General features: G+C 34.3%; 1 protein-coding gene across 4 annotated transcripts in view; it reads right to left on the bottom strand.

Moving 5' to 3' along the window:
- Positions 1-17,645, bottom strand: part of arhgap29a (Rho GTPase activating protein 29a) — a 114,249-nt gene that overhangs the window by 16,336 nt on the left and 80,268 nt on the right. For all 4 annotated transcript variants that reach the window (XM_688135.10, XM_009297526.4, XM_073940881.1 and 1 more), the window contains 9 exons: positions 15,799-15,871; positions 14,493-14,553; positions 13,024-13,170; positions 11,310-11,374; positions 11,078-11,188; positions 10,263-10,343; positions 8,950-9,120; positions 6,688-6,825; positions 4,231-4,421 (listed from right to left, as the gene is read on the bottom strand). In XM_688135.10, coding sequence (XP_693227.4) covers positions 4,231-4,421; positions 6,688-6,825; positions 8,950-9,120; positions 10,263-10,343; positions 11,078-11,188; positions 11,310-11,374; positions 13,024-13,170; positions 14,493-14,553; positions 15,799-15,871 — 1,038 coding nt within the window. The remainder of the gene's footprint in view (positions 1-4,230; positions 4,422-6,687; positions 6,826-8,949; positions 9,121-10,262; positions 10,344-11,077; positions 11,189-11,309; positions 11,375-13,023; positions 13,171-14,492; positions 14,554-15,798; positions 15,872-17,645) is intronic.

The raw sequence follows: 17,645 nt of genomic DNA, 5'->3' as shown, positions 1-17,645 counted from the left end.
TTCTGGGAAACTGTTTGGATTGGATGAGACTGATTAAACGCCCCAAACTTGAAATGAGAACAAGAATAGTTGACCATACAGACCAGACGTTAAAAGAATATTAGATTACATTAGATTAGATTAGATTCAAGTTTATTGTTATTACACATGTTCAAGTACAAGGCAATGAAATGCAGTTTAGGTCTAACCAGGAGTGCAATAACAGCAACTGCAGGATATAGGTATAAGTTATTAAGTGCAATTAGAGAAAAACTATTGGTAAAATTTACAGATGGATGTACTTTGAACATTTTATACAGGCTGTATAAACTATGAACAGATTTACAATAGATGCATATAAGTACAGGCGGCTATTATTAATCAGAAGTATCCAGATATATAAAAACATAATTACAAATGCATATTTAAATTGTGGGGGGGGGAGTAATTATTTTATATTTTCAAAATATGCATGAGTTTAAAATGTGTTTAAAACTAAGAAAATAAATGATTAGCATGTTTAAAAAATAAATTAGAAAACTTGTTATTAAATAAATCATTTTAAGGGTAAGTTTTTATTTTATTTTTTTTGGCCTTGGTGTAACAATAGTTATATTAATGTATAAATATTATTAAAAAGGATATATATGTAATACTAATATATTATTATTATTACATCTTAACATGTAAAATAATTATATAATATAATAAATAATAGTATTATATAATGTAATATAATTATATAACAATGTTAAAAGAAATTAATTATAAAATTAATAATAATTTAATAATTTTAGGCTTTTCACATTCAGAATATTTTTTTGACAATATACAGTCTATAATGTAAAAAAGATGTTTTAGATGCGATAAATCAAGATTAATCTTTGCCCAGCGCTAATATATATAGTCTGAACTAATATATAAAGCCTGAAACCCCAGGAGAATAAATAATTTCGGGCTTGGCTGTATATATATATACACACATATATATATATATATATATATATATATATATATATATATATATATATATATATATATATATATATATATATATATATGTTTGTGTGTGTGTGTGTGTTTTTTTATGCAATTTTTATCCATGGGTGTTACATTAATTTTCTTATTTTATATTCATTTGTACACAGATTATTCTTGCTTTTATAGAAAAAAGTTGCCCTTTATAAACATTTTAAGCATTTTCAACAGTTTTGTGTTTACAGGAGAGACGTTTTTAGCACCTTCCAGACACATCCATAAAACCTCTCAAAAGTGCAAAACAAAAACCACAAATGAAAAAGGCCCTCATGTGTAAATGGGACTGTTTTGACTGAACCAAGTTTCGCTTCAGGAATGAGAGGTGTGTTTTCAAAGGGTTTGCTGCGAAACCTAGGCTGTTTCTCAATATACGTTCTTCAGTGGTGTTATGTTCTCGTGTAACGTCATCATCAGCTGCAAAAGATCAGTTCCAATACTCAAGACCGCAAGAACAGAGGACGTGTGAAAGTTCCCGGATGTGTTCTTGATATAGAGGACGCATCGATGCAGATTTGAGCACCGAACTTGCTCTAGAAGTCCCAGAAGTCACTGCAACTGGAGGTGGGAAGCAGAGCATCTTATTTAGATTTATTATTACAGTTCAGAGATATAACTTATTTATCTTAGGAGTTTCCTTTTAATAATGGAATAATTTATTTGTAGTGTGCAACATCTATTTATAATGTTTTTGCATAGTAAATATTTTAAAAAGGGGGGGGGGGGGGGGGGGAAATCGTTGTATGAATTCTGTAATGTTTAAATAATTTTCAATTAAAATGTGTGAAGGTCATGTGATTATCAGGAAGAACACAGCATCTCATTTCTCACAGGACGCGTTCTCTGTTCTCCTGAGTTTGTTCTTCCCAGGACACCTGGCAAGACCTGTCTCCACAGGAACGCAAGTCCGTTCGATGCGTTCTTAAAATTGAGAAACTGCTCTAGTCCCCAAAACAGCACAGGATATCAACAACCCGGATTTAAGTGGCAAAAGGAGCATGCGTGGACGTGAGATCAGCTAAACAGAAGCAACCCAACACATTCCTCATTCCTTCCCCGATTCCCTCTCTCTGCCCGGCCGCAGCCATTTCCTCAGGAAGACCCGAGGGCAGTGCACAATTGTGTGACATTCTCACTAACACAATTCATGTTCTGCTTGCTCTTTCTCCATCACTCAGTGACCGAAAAATCAAAGATCTGGAAATAAATACGCAGGCTGTTGCCAGTTTAGAGAAGCACAGCTTGGCATAGTGATTCCACAACACAGATTTTCCTGGATAGCCGTGGGAATGTCCTGATTGAACACTGAGTACATACACTGTATGCTCTTTTGAGTTCTTGTCAGGCACACAAGAAACCTCACAGTTTTGTTTCAAAACAGGGATTAAAATTGTTACAATGTTGCATTTTTTTCTTGGTGCGCTTCGCTTTCACATGACAAAGTTACTAAATGGACCGAAATAGCTAAAACAAGTCATGTGCGAGTAAACTCTCCTCACATTGGTCAGAGTTCACAGTTTATTTTGCAGGGTCCTGCTCAGCTGTCATGTGTCCTTATTTTAATTCATGACGACATCAGGCCTTTGTGATGGCCACTCCACAACACTCACTCTGTTGTCACTAAAGCACATTTGAACTAATTTGGCAGTATACTTAGGGTCATGGTCTGTTTGAAAGACCCATTTGTGGCCAACTTTTAATTTGCTGGCTGATGTTTTGAGATGCTGCTTCAGTATTTCTACATAATGTTCTTTCTTGATGCCATCTACGCTGTAAAGTGGACCAGTCCCTTCTGTAGCAATACAGCCCCACAACATGATGCTGCCACCCCCATACTTCACAGTTGGGATGGTGTTCCTAGGCTTGTAAGCTTTCCTCTTTGTCCTCCAAATGTAACCCTGGTCATTATGGCCAAACAATTCAATCTCAGTTCCATCAGACCACAGGACATGTCTCCAAAAATTATTCTGTAATTTAGCAAATTGTAATCTGGCTATTTTATTGATTCTGGCTTGTTGATTTTCCCATGTTGTCACACAAGGAAGCAGCGTGTTTGAGGATTTACTTAAATACTATTCTACAGTTGTGCCTCCAATTAACTCAAATGTTGTTAATTAGCCAATCAGAAACTTCCAAAACCTTGACACCATCATCTGAGCTTTTTCAGAGGCATAATAATCTTATTGTATGTAAACTTGACTTTCAAGAAAAGTTATAACAATTTCTCAAAAAATATCTCTCTCATTATTCTGCTATTAAGCAGAATCAAACTCAGAACAAAATATAATATACAAATAACAAATAACAGAAATAAATGTGATAATCCTAACTTACCTAAAAGAGAAAAAGTTTAGTCACATTAACATCTGACTTGTTTTTAAATGGTTATGTGCTTTTTTTATACAGTGTATGTAAACTTCTGGTTTTAACTTTATAACCATTATGCATCCATAATGCACTGTGATATAGCCTGGTTCGTTAGCTCATCGGGTCTTTTTGCTTTCTCACTACAATCGATCCGCTCCAGAGTTCATTTCAATTGAGCCAAGACTACCTCATTCAGGCGATCTTGAACCGATTGTTTTGGCGCAGATCCGAGCGTGATTGCTGGATTCGCATTTGCCAAACGAACCACACAGGGAAAATGAGACAGGATCCAAAACAAAAGTCTAGGTGTGAAAGCATGCTAAGTCTGAAGAAAATGATTTAATGTGTTGATAATTATGTGAAAACCCACCCATAGGACACATTATTTCCTCTTTGTATGCATCAGAAACTTTCTAACACTCCATGTTTGTTAAAATATTGTGCAATACTGAGTCTGCTCCACACAGGTGAGTGGGTCTGACAAACCACTTGTAGGACACACTCGTTCCTCTTTGTATGCTCAGGAAAAAATCTAAACTAACTTAAACTTTAGTATTTATATACTTCTACTCCCTGATGGTTTGAAGTGCTTCTTTTATCCTCAATTGTAAGTCGCTTTAGAAGTATCTGCTGAATGAATTAATGTAAATGTACTGTGATCACTCTCACTCCTTCATTTATTTTCTTTTCGGCATAGTCCCTTAATTAATCTAGGGCCGCCACAGCAGAATGAACCACCAACTTATCCAGCATACTGTGCCACTGCAACGCAATACTCAGTTTGTTGTTTATGGGGAGTTTTTGTGACTCACAGTGCAAGCATTTTTATGGATAGTGATAGAGACGTACCCTGTGTTGTGTGTGCTGGAGATGTCGAAGGAGAAGGATTCGACCCTGGACCTGTCAGAGGGCAGACTCTTCACAAATTCAGTGTAACACAGACCCGGTTCATACAGTTTGGAGTTTTCACATAGTGACTGGAAGTTGATGGGCAGAGACGCGACCTGAGCTTGCTGCATCTGAAACCAGTTCACCGTTACCTGAAAACAACACAATCAACTATTATTAATTATGAAATGACTACAAATGAGGCCATTGACAAAACCCCTGGTCAAAACTCTCTTTTGTTTTATCATTTCAAAAGATCAGGAGCAAATACTACAATATGTTGTAAAAATGTTACTAGTCAGATGTTCAGGATATCAGGATATTCCGGTGATGATAACTATATGTACTTTTTAAAATTTACAGTCAGCTCCATAAATATTGGGACATTGGCACAATTCTAACATATTTGGCTCTAATCACCAACACAAGGGATTTAAAATGAAACAAACAACATACGCTTTAACAACAGACTGTCAGCTTTAATTTGAGTGTATTTACATCCACATCAGGTAAACGGTGTAGGAATTACAACAGTTTGCATATGTGCCTCCAACTTGTTAAGGGACCAAAAGTAACTCTCTCCTCTCCGCTCTCCTCTCCGCATGCACCAGACACCTTCCATCGCTCCATGTTTCTTGAAATACTGTGCAATACAAAGTGTGCTTCACACAATTTTATGGGCTTGACAAACCACCTGTACCTGTAGGGCACACTCTCTTCTGTCTGTATGCACCAGACACCTTCTATCGCTCCATGTTTCTTGAAATATTCCACTTGTTAAGGGACCAAAAGTAATGGGACAGAATAATAATCATAAATCAAACTTTCACTATTTCAAGAGTTCACACTTAGCTGATGATTGATAGTAAAGCTAGTTTGGCGTGCTGTCCCAGGAGAGAGCCCTGAGCTTATAAGATCCTCGAGCCCTGGGCTCCCTCCCGTTGCAAGGCGAGAGGGGAGTTTGAGCTCAGGTAGATCTCGATGACTCCCCTTCTTGCTTGTTGTAGCTAAGTGTCAGATATGTATACTGAAAGGTGTACTCAGAGGTTAGCTAATGTATTTTGATTAATTATTTAGAGTGCTTGTTTTTGAACTGTGGGAGGAAACCGGAGGACCCGGGGAAAACCCACGCGACCACGGGGAGAACAAGCAAACTCCGCACAGAAATGCCATCTGGTTTGGAAAGGAATTAAACCAGGGGCATTCTTGCTGTGAGGCAACAGCGCTAATCACTGGCCACCGTGACGCCCGTTTGAAAGGAGGGAACGTAGGGTTGGGTGGGGGGGGGGGGGGGGGGGGGTTTCTTCGAGACGAAGATATTGAGATGAGAAAAGTCTGGTTATTTATAGTGAGTTAAGAATCGTCTGATAGGATAATCAGTCATTAGCTAAAGTTGGAACAGGTGCGAACAATCATAAGCACGTGATCCTCTCGAAATTTGTTTATGAATAAACTTCACTTAATATTTGGTTGCAAATCCTTTGCAGTCAATTACAGCCTGAAGTGTGGAATGCATAGACATCCCCAGATGCTAGGTTTCATCCCTGGTGATGCTCTGCAAGGCCTCTACTGCAACTGTCTTCAGTTCCTGATTGTTCTTGGGGCATTTTCCCTGCAGTTTTGTCCTCAGCACATGAAACGCATGCTCAATCAGATTCAAATCAGGTGATTGACTTGGCCATTGCATAACGTTCCACTTCATTTCCTTTCAAATCCATTGTGTTGGTGTATAGAGCCAAATTTGTTTTAATTTTGTTGATGTCACAATATTTATGGACCTGACTGTAAAACGTTAAGTGGAACTAAATTTTGGTCTAATGATATTCAGATTTGTTACCATTGGCTGAAACTAAACTATTACTTAAAAACTATACTTAAAAAAGACAATATAATGTAATGTAATCATATAATTATTATGTAAAACTTATTATAATAAAGAAATCTCAAAAGCACATGATGTTGATTTAAAATATAAAATTATAGAAAAATAAATATTCAAACCATTGACACACATTATTAATGTAATATTAGTGACAATATAAATATTAGTGGCAATATAATACCAAAATAAATAAAAGAAAACACTCAAAAATGATTTTGCTGCTTGTTCAAACTATGTCAAATAAGCTTAACACAATTTTTGAGATTTTTTCAGACAACTTAAGTGTTCAATCCACTTAAATTTATTAAGTTAACTTAATCGCTTTGGGTTGGAACAACCTGAATGAATCGTGTGAAACCCCGCATTTTTTGTCAATTAAAGGTGAAATGAAAATAAAAAAGGTGAAAAATAATATCTGTAGCCTCAGGGTTGTTCTTTAAAGTGAGGTCAAACAATGACACACAGCCAGGTGTGCAACTTTGTCTGAATGAGCAGATATACGTCAGATTGTATCTAACTGAGAGTGTTTTACTCACTGCTTTGAGGGTCAGATCGCACTGAAACACAAGCTCTCGTATCTGCGTCAGGATCTCGCTCTTGGTTTTTGCGAGATCGACTCTCTTCACCCCGACGTCTGTGACGCAGAGCTTATAATGATCTTGAGCTTCCTCTGCCTATCAACACATACACACACACACACACAAACAGCAGTATATTTAGAGCGGCACATTTCCTGTTTCTCCCATTTCAGGACCAAATCATAAAACTGCAGATTATTTGGGGATAGTACATTTGAGAATAGTTTGCAAAGCCACAAGAGAATTGAGTTGTGACTTTGATGCATTTCTGGGGAAGTTAGCTATGCTAGTTACAAATAAAACAACAATGAAGCGACTTAAAAGTGAATTTTATTGCATTATATCATACAAACTATTTATGATATTTTAAAATATCTTAATAAGTATATCAAAAATATATTATGACAGATTGACAGAGTTGATTTTTTTAGCGTTGGCAGATAAAAGTTGTTTTTTTAATTCTTTTTCTTGATTGAATGCTCTTTATTGAATACTATTTTATTAAAGACCGCTGATTTAAATTATCCAGGGAATATTTTTAAAGTGATTAAAACAACTGAACACAATAAAGGTAAAGGATGCAAAAATGTAATTTAATTAAACAAAGTGACTTATGAACAACATCAACAAAGTGATTTATGAACACTGTGCATTGGAAAATATCAATATAATTATGAATTATCAATGTCAAAAAAAGTTTTAAAAGAAAAAATGTATAAAAATGAACGAAAATATATTAAAAACGAATTATAATTATAAAAACTAAAATAGCATCTCCACAATATTATAAAAAACTATTTAAAATATGATAAAAACAAATGAAAAATAAATAAAGATGAAACAAACTAGAATAGTATCTTGATAAAACTAAAAACTAATTAAATTATACTAAAACTAAAAATTTTATATTTAAAAATATATAAATATATAAAAACAAAAATTTTATCTCAATAATATTAATAAAAACTAAGTAAAATATATTAAAATGAAAAAACTTAATTAGTAGCTCAAAAATACTTACAAAAGCTAATTAAAATACACAAAAAACTAGTTAAAATGATAAAAAACTAATGGTATTTCAAAAATACTTCTAAATACAAATTAAAATATGCTAAAAGCTAATTAAAAATGAAAAAAAACTCAAATATTATCTTTATAATACATCTAAAAACGAATTATAATATACTAAAAACTAATTCAAAATGCTAAAAACTAAAATAGCATTTTGATGTTATTTATAAAAACAAATAAAAATTTACTAAAAAGGATTTAAAAAGGCTAAAAACTAAAACAGTATCCCGATAATTCTTTTAAAAAACAAATAAAAATATACTACAAATGATTTAACAATGTTAAAAACCAAAATAGTATCTTAATAATACTTATAAACACAAATTAAAATATATTAAAACTGATAAAAACTAAATTATGTTAAAAACCAAAATAGTATCTCAATAATACAAAAAAACTAATTAAAATATATTAAAAACAAATTAAAACTGATAAAAACTAAAATAGTGTCTCAATAATACTTCTTAAAACCAATTCAAATCTACTATAAACTAATTGAAATGCTAAAAACTAAAATAGTATCTCGATAATTCTTTTTTAAAAAAAACAAATGAAAATATACTACAAATGATTTAACAATGTTAAAAACCAAAATAGTATCTTAATAATACTTATAAACACAAATTAAAATATATTAAAACTGATAAAAACTAAATTATGTTAAAAACCAAAATAGTATCTCAATAATACAAAAAAACTAATTAAAATATATTAAAAACAAATTAAAACTGATAAAAACTAAAATAGTGTCTCAATAATACTTCTTAAAACCAATTCAAATCTACTATAAACTAATTGAAATGCTAAAAACTAAAATAGTATCTCGATAATCCTTATAAAAACAAAAAAATATATACTAAAAATGAATTAAAAACAATAAAAACTAAAATATGATCTTGTATAGACAGCAAATAGTATACATAAACTAATATATAAAGACAATATATACAAATATATAAAGATGATATATAAAAACAAATTGGTGGATGAATTTTCTTTTTGTGTGTGTGTTCTATCAGCTGTTCTGTTACCTATTCACTCTCCGGCACAGACTACAAGATGCATGGCAGTGCAGGGCAGGGCAGGGCAGGGCAGGGCAGCATGTTTGAGAAAAAGCCTGATAAAAGTAATGTTTTGTGCGTGTCTGACCTTCAGCAGAGCCTCCTCCTCCAGCTTGCGTCTCTTCTCCAGCTGTTTTCCCCCAGCACCGCTGATCTGCTCCTCTTCTACTCGGCTGGTGGAGCTGCGAGCCTTTTCATACTCCTCCTGCCGCTGAGCCTGAAGGAGACGAGCTTTCCTCAGTGCAGAGTCGGCTTCATGCTGGACACACATACACACAACTTCTACATCAATACATTCAACCAACTTCATAGGTGAACATATGTTATTCATTTTTGAGTAAAACTATACAATATTAAACTTTGAGTCACCTTAAAAAAAAATAATGATAATAATAATAATATAGATAACTGATCTTTCAGGTTTTTTATTTTTAATAAATTTCCAACAATTAAAAAAAAAATTCACATTGTCATTATGAGCTATAGAGTGGAGGAACTGTGACGTCAATTTGTATGCAAAAACCCAGAAGTGAGTTAGCATTTTAGCAGCTCCGGTTCCCTTGTTCCAAAGTCAATGGGTTTTTTTCAGTGGGATTTTTGTTATATCGCTTAAATAAGGTTCGTGCCGGACACAAACTCAAGAAACTTTCATGTTTTATTCTGTGACATAAAACACATCAGCTACAGCACACTCTTGGGGCACTATCATACACCCGGCGCAATGTGGCGCAAGGCGCGAATAGAATTTTGAGGAAATAAATTAATTTAATCCATTTTGGAATGAGACTATAACATTAAAAAAATGTGGAAAAAGTGAAGCACTATGAATGCTTTCCGCATGCACTGTATATCTATTGATATTCCACTAAATCAAACGGAACTGAAATTATATCACTGAATAATCTGATGTACTGTATCGATAAATATGTATTGCTATCATAACATATCGTGATGAGACAGCAGGAGAATCTGAAGAGCAAACAAAGGCTGACATTCATTCATTCATTCATTTTCTTTTCAGCTTAGTCCCTTTATTAATCTGGGGTCGCCACAGTGGAATGAATCGCCAACTTATCCAGCATATGTTTTACACAGCAGATGCCCTTCCAGCTGCAACCCATTAATGGAAAACATCCATCCACACTCATTAACACAAATACACTATGGACAATTTAGCCTGCCCAATTCACTTATACCACATGTCTTTGGACTGTGGGGGAAATCAGAGCACCCGAAGGAGACCCACGCGAACACAGGGTGAACATGCAAACTCCACACAGAAAAGCCAACTGACCCAGCTGAGGCTCGAGCCAGTGAGCTTGGCGATCGTGCTACCCACTGCGCCACCCGCAAATGCTGACATATACTGTATATTCCTTTAAAAAAAAATTATCCACTCACCATTTTCTTCTGTTCCCTCTGCCACTGTTCCTTCACCTCCTTCCTCAGTTTATCTAGCTCACTTTTTCGAGCTTGCAGAGGCTAAACAGCAGACAATACAGTCATTAAGGAGCAGTGCATTTTAGTGCATATTTAACCTCCTATAGTGGCCACATACGTGGACAGCACGTTAGCTCTTAAGTGGCTAATTAAAATACTTTGAATGCTTATTTTTTGTTACAGACATAGTGTCATCCTGCAACTGTTTTGCAGCATATGAAATGTCCCAAACACTATTTTTAACTGTCCAAAATGGGCAAAAAAAGTAGTTTTTACTCTCTGATAGTCAAAACATGTTCAAAAAAATTTATATGTTATATATGCATTTAAAAAACAGTCAGGAAAAAGTGTTGTATCTAAATTCGGACCACGAGTCCACATATATGGACATCGTTTTTCCCTAAAAGTACATCATATCAAAAGATGACACTTTGATTTTTATTGTAATTAAGTTCCAATAAGCCCAAATAGCAAAGAGAAATAAAAAATGCATGTAAAATGCATGTAAATGTAAAATGCATGTCTTAACAGGTTAATTCAATTACTATTTCAATTATACTTCAATTATAATTAAATTCAATTGCTTATGTCATGTTGATCAAAATGTATTATAATGGTTTCTGTCTGAATAGTCTCACACGCCACAACATTCAGGCATTAATTAGCAAGCCTTTACATGCGAAATGGCTGAACAAGTTGTGATAATACTGCCATATTGCCATTAGACTATTTTCCAAACCTGTCTTGAACTTGTATATTGTCATTGGTCTCCATACCTGCATGAATTTGTTGGCCTGTAGAGCGGCTGTGGTTTGCATGATAAGCTGACTGTATTCAATGTCGTTCCTGAAGGCAGAGATGTAAATATCCCTGAATGGCATGTGCTCCTGGATTAAAGAAAACAGATATAATTTTGGGTAAACCCACTGCTTTTTTAGCAAAGACTTCCAGAAAGAGAACGTGTGGGGTTTTGTGTTTTCATGAAGTGTGGATCATTATAATATTGACCTGTTGAGACGCCAGCGCCTTTGCAGATTCAGCCATCTTGGCATAGCTCTTTGCACACTCGATGTCTGGGGAAAAAAAAAAAAAGAAGAAACTTGGTTTGTCAGTCATATGTTCTGTTTTAATTGTTTTCTATTATTATTTTAATATTACAATTATGTAGTAACTGTTGTAGTACTTTTTAGTATTTTATTATTAGATTGTGTTTTAAATATCAAATAAATAACATAATATTATTTTAAAATATTCCGTTATAAATGATGCTTTATTTTCAACTTCAAGTATTTTTTTAAGTTTGTATAATAGTCTTTGTAGTTGTAATTACTATTTAGTTAAGTTTTTAAAAATGTTATCAATCAGATGTTAAATTACCATATGCTTTTGTAATTTAAAAAATGTAAGTTGCAACAATTATGTAATGTTTACAGGGTTAAATCTGTATATTTCAAGTCTATTTTAAAAATAATTCTTGACTATTTAGTGTGCACAAAACATATTAATATTAGACAAGTATTATGAGTTGAGTAGCAGTTAAAAAAATAAAATTACAAATATAATGAACCTTAAAAATGACCAAAAATACCAAATAAACAGCAAACAGAGCAATTAAAAAATATATATATAATAAAATATAAAATAATGAACCTTTAGAAGAACCCAAATTACCTAATAAACAGCAAACAGAGCAATTAAAAAATAAAAATAAAATAAAAAAGAATGAACAGCAATAAATAATGAACAGCAAACAGAGCAACATTTAAAGTGAAATTTAATGCCCTCTAAAAATGTTCTAATTAGATGTTAGAACAGGGTCCAATATGTTTCTATATATTAATATACACTGGATTGTGTTCTGTGCCCTGATTGGCTGTAGACCACTGTAAATCAATCTCCTCCGTGCTGTGTCTCCTGTACGGCACAGAATGCATTCAGCTTGCCAAATTTACATAAATCTTTGATTGCTAGCAGTGTGATTCTGAAGTGCTCTACTGTATCAAAAATCAGTCCAAGGCACTCGAATAAAGTGAAAAATGTAAAAAGCCTTTATTCACATGGCTAAATCTTAAAAACCTACGCGTTTCGGCAGAAGTCTGCCTTCATCAGGGTAACGTGTAGGTTTTTAGAGATTTAGCCATGTGGATAAAGGCTTTTTAAATTTTTCATTTTATTCGAGTGCCTTGGACTGATTCTTGTTGCTGTTTTGATTAATCCTTTACCCAAAGAGCACCGACCATACATTTGAGCTTCCCCAGAGCGCTTTTTGTTTGTTTTTTCTGCTCTACTTTATGTTTGCAAGATATCTTCCCAACAAACGACACAATGTCGACAAATCGTTCTGCATTGTCAAACATCTGCGATAGTACCCAAAATGCAGAGGAAGATGCTAACCATCGCACAAAAAGCTGGACTTCTGGACATACTAAAGAAAGGTAGAAGTTACACGAGTGTTTCAACAAGATAGAAAATTGTGAAAATGTTAATGTCTGTCTGAGAAAGTAGTGTGTAAAGTGTGTTGTGAGAGGTTTTACAGCCTTTTACAGCCTACAGAAAACAATTTATTGTAGTATGTATATTTTACATGTTTCTAATATATAAATTATATATATATGATTTTGTTTTCCTATTACTTACAAAAAATTGACCTAATTCTTAAGATACAATTGATCAGCATCTAATTTTGACTCCCTCCGTCATCCCTTAGCCATGCTTCACTCACCCATGTTCAGGCGTTTGTCCACCCAGGCCAGCAGCTCCTTGGTGTATTTGGACCAGGCTTTGGCATAAAGCAGAGCCGACTCCACCCCGCTGTCACTCCTGAGCAGAGCTCCATCCATCTGCTCCACCCGCGCTGGTGGAGACGGGCCTGTGAAGAGGACAGAAACACAGGTGAGGGTCAGTGGCATCGGCCCCCAGGAGCCCATCACAGACGTGGGCACTAGTGTGTGTTTGTGTGTGTGTGTTTGAGAGAGTGTGTGTGTGTGGCAGACGGAAAGTGTTTACTGACCTTGGGGGTGTATTAGAGTGGATTGGCACTAAGCAGCCCGGGTAGGATTTAAAGTGACGGCGATTGTGTGAGGCGAGAGTTTATTCACACACGCTGAGAGCGATCAGGGAAATCTGAGCTGAGAACAGGGAGCTGTTTGATAAGTGTGTCTGTGTTGGTGCGAGCCGCATAAAAAGTGTTGATAAAATAAAATAAAATAAAATAAAATAAAATAAATTACAAATAAAACAATTATAAATTTTCCTTCGACTTAGTCTCTTACAGTGTATATCAGGGGGTCGCCACAGCAGAATGAATTGTCATAACAATATTAAATACAATAGAAATAAAATATATAATCAACAAGAGAAAAGTGGAGAAATAAAAACAAAGTCACTAAATAAGAAAGCTGTATCATAGGCAAATAAAAAAGTACAGTAAAACATAATCAAAATTAAAAAAAAATATTAAATAATATAGTAAAAATAAAATAAATGTAAGCTGACAAGGAAAGTAGTTTCAGAGACAGAGAATTAAAAAGAGTACATATAAATAAATAAATGATTAAATAAATGGTTAAATAAATAAATAAATAAATGATTAACTAAAAATAAAATAAATGATTAAATAAATAAATGATTAAATAAATAAATAAATGATTAAATAAATAAATAAATGTTTAAATAAATAAATAATTAAATAAATGATTAAATAAATAAATCATATAAATAAATTAATGATTAAATAAATAAATAAATAAATAGATAAATAAATAATATATTAAATAACATAAAATAAATGTCAGATGGAAAGTAAAGTGGTACAAGTAAAGTAGTTTCAGAAACAGAGAGCTAAAAAGAGTGTATATAAATAAATAAATAAATGATTAAATAAATAAATACATGATTAAATTAATTAATTAATTAAACAGTTTGAAAAAAAAGTTAAGAGAAAGGCAGAGAATTAAATCAAAGTCACTAAAAAAGAATGTTGTTTCATAGGCAGAAAAAATACAGTAAAATAAAAATAAAACAATAAAATTAAAATTAAAAAATACAATATCAAATAACAAAGTATAAAATAAAAAATCTCAGATCAGATTTCACTGATGTGTGACTAAATTCTTGCTTCATACATTTGCAGCCACTCTAAATCCTACCAAACCAAAAATAATCTAAATAAACAAATGAATTGTCTCTTACCTGGAGGGTCATCTTTTTCCGGTCCACATCCGCCAGACTCCAGCGTCAGGTTTTCAAAGGACTAAAATACAAAAAAACACAATCAAAAAGAACAGCAGGACGAACAAACAATCGCAGACAGAAAAAGGAAACACATTTTATCTATCTTTATCTGCTTTATCTGAGAGTGCTCGGCCAAATGACAATGCAACAGTGTCACTGGCTCTTTCCATGATATACATCAGGGGTGCTCCAAACAGGAAGAGCCTCTTCTCCAAAACAGAGCGTGTTTCTATTTTTCTTTACTGAGCTTTGCACTCTCTGACCCCCGTCTGTAAAGCACAGAATGCAGCCACCGAAATGACGTTCAGCCACCTGCTGATCACAATGCTTTAAAGTGGGCATAGCTGTGTTTCCATCCACCTATATATATATATATATATATATATATATATATATATATATATATATATATATATATATATATATATATAGATATATATATTGAACCTACTAATTTAAGTTTAAATTTTTTTTTGCTTTAGATCAGGATTTTTCAAATATGTCTGTCCATCAGGATGTACACAATCTGTGTAAATCTGTGTAAATCAGGATGTAAATCTCCAGTTATGCTTACTGAACCTATATTTGAACATATATATATATATATATATATATATATATATATATATATATATATATATATATATATATACTACAGAAACACTAGCAACTAACAGGATTGTAAATATTGAGTTTTAGGATGCACAAATGGACACTAATATGAATTCACGACCTTATTCTGAGACACTTTTTTTGACATTTACAGCAGAGATAACGTTAGTCCTGTTTTGAATCTGTTGCCTTTGCTGAGACATAGACATTTAAATTTAAAGCAACATTTTTTCATTTAAATTTAAAGCGACAGTCACTGAAATGGCACGATTTGGATCAAAGCCTAAAAAGAGTCTGTTTCGAAGAGTTATAAAAAATGATTTGTGTGGTATTTTGAGCTGAAATTTCACATAGACACTCTAGGGACATCTGAGACTCATTTTACCTCTGGTAAAAAAAGGGCATAATAGGTCCACTTTAAACACATCATCAGAACTATGATTGGATAACAAGACAAACCAATGAACTAATATCATCTCACACCATCTCAAATGTTACAATAATAATTCTGCAAACATCTGTGCAAAAATCTCTCTAAATGATTTTGTATGGTTACCTCCAAGAACTTTCATGATCATTTTTATTTATTATAAAGAAAAGAAGTGATAAAGTGGTTTCTCATGTTGCAAAAATGTTCATTTGTAAACCTTACCCTGCTCCTGCTGGCCTGAGGAAGCCCCGAGGCTGAGCCGTTCTCTACATCTCCCATAAGGAAGTCCGACACGCTGAGGAAGACAAGACAAGATGCATTAAAATAACTTACAGCAACAACTCAGATTTGTTCCAAAGGAAGCAACCTGACAGTCATGTCGGGGTTGATTTAAAACACTCTACATAGGTAGCTATTCAATACTACTGGCCTTATTATTATAATACTATGTAACCCCCATCTGAGCTTGGATCGAGCTGGCAATACTTTCCATTGGAGTTTGTATGGGAGATGGTTGCTCTAACAAGGAGGCTAAAGACTGTGGCTTCTAGCCTTTCGCTAGAGAACCTTTGAAGGTCAGAGAAGTGAAGTTACCCTGCATAGCACTTCGCTAGCTGGCCTCCATTACAATCAACCCCCTAAACCTCACTCCCATCCCGCACGAGCCCCTATATGTAACCCACTGGTCCTTCTGCACCCAACCCAGTCTGAGCTGGGATCGAATCAGCGATTCCTTGTATGGGAGTCCCTTGCTCTAACAAGGAGGCTAAAGACCATGGAATCTAGTGTCTGTCACTAGAGCACATTTTGAGGTCAGAAGAGTGAGGTTTACCTGCATAGCACTTCACTAGCTGGCCTATATTCACCTCCCTAAACCTCACTCTCATCCCGGACGAGCCCCCACATGTAACCCACTGGTCCTACGGCACCCAACCAGGTCTGAGCTGAGATCGAACTGGCGATTCTCTGTATGGGAGTCAGCTGCTCTAACAAGGAGGCTAAAGAGGTCAGAGGACTGAGGTTTAACTGCATAGCATGGCTAGCTGGCTACCGTTCCAGCTATTATTCTGTAATAAAAGCATACAGGACAAAGCTTAAACAAAAATAATAGAACTCATCACAGAAATTGTAATCGTTTTTCTGTCTTTAAATACAAATGTATTGACTTTAATGGTTCCTGTAGGTCTTTACTAAAAATCTGACAAGGTAAAACCACTAAGGGGATGTTTACATGACAACATTTCCAGCCAAAAATGGAAATATTGTATGCATTTTGCCAGTTTTTTTTTTACAAAACAATATCCTTTACTTTATCCTAAGTAAAGAGAAAGTAAAGAGGCCGAATGGAGGAGGCTCGTTCTGTAGATGTTCTTTATCCTCGCGCTGCAAATGGTCTGTTTATCTGTTTTCTCATAGTGAAGCGTTCAGTTTTTCCATTTACAAAGTCCGCCATGTAAATAGCAAATGCACGTTTATGCTGAGTTCAGCCTGCATGATTTTCAAACTAGTCGTGTCATGGATGTTTTTACACTGCATGACTATCTGGGCTAGCAATCCGTCTGTGCTTTGTTTACACTGCAAGAAGTAGCGATGACAGGGTGGTTCACGCTGCATGATTTTAAAATAGAAAGAATCGCCGACAACTTTGTCTCACAACCAAACACACGTGAGAAGACATGGAAACAACGCAAGGTCACGTAATATATATCTTGTTATTAACAACATAGTGAGAATGACACCTTTAGTGGGGTAGAAAAATTACTTATTTTGCTCACCTGGCTTTGAAGGGAGCAATTTCTCTTAAACTTTTTTTTATTTTTCGACCCGGTTGAGCGTATAGCTCAGATGACATGTCAAACAGACACAGCTCCAGATGTTTAGCATGGCAAATATTTCACGGGCATCTGTGACTCATTGGCGATTCTCTCAGATTGCATCTTGTGATAGTTCATAGTGTGTGATTGTTACTCGCGTGAACAAGAACTGATTTGCCTGTGATTTCAGGCATTTGTCAGCGATTTCTCAAAACCTGTCGCCGAGTCAAAATCAGGGCTAAAATCATGCAGTCT

This window comes from Danio rerio, chromosome 24 (genome assembly GCF_049306965.1).
Source record: "Danio rerio strain Tuebingen ecotype United States chromosome 24, GRCz12tu, whole genome shotgun sequence".
In the NCBI taxonomy this organism is placed as follows: Eukaryota; Metazoa; Chordata; class Actinopteri; order Cypriniformes; family Danionidae; genus Danio; species Danio rerio.
Note: the sequence above shows the minus strand (reverse complement) of the source record. Positions and strands in the feature narration are given on the sequence as shown.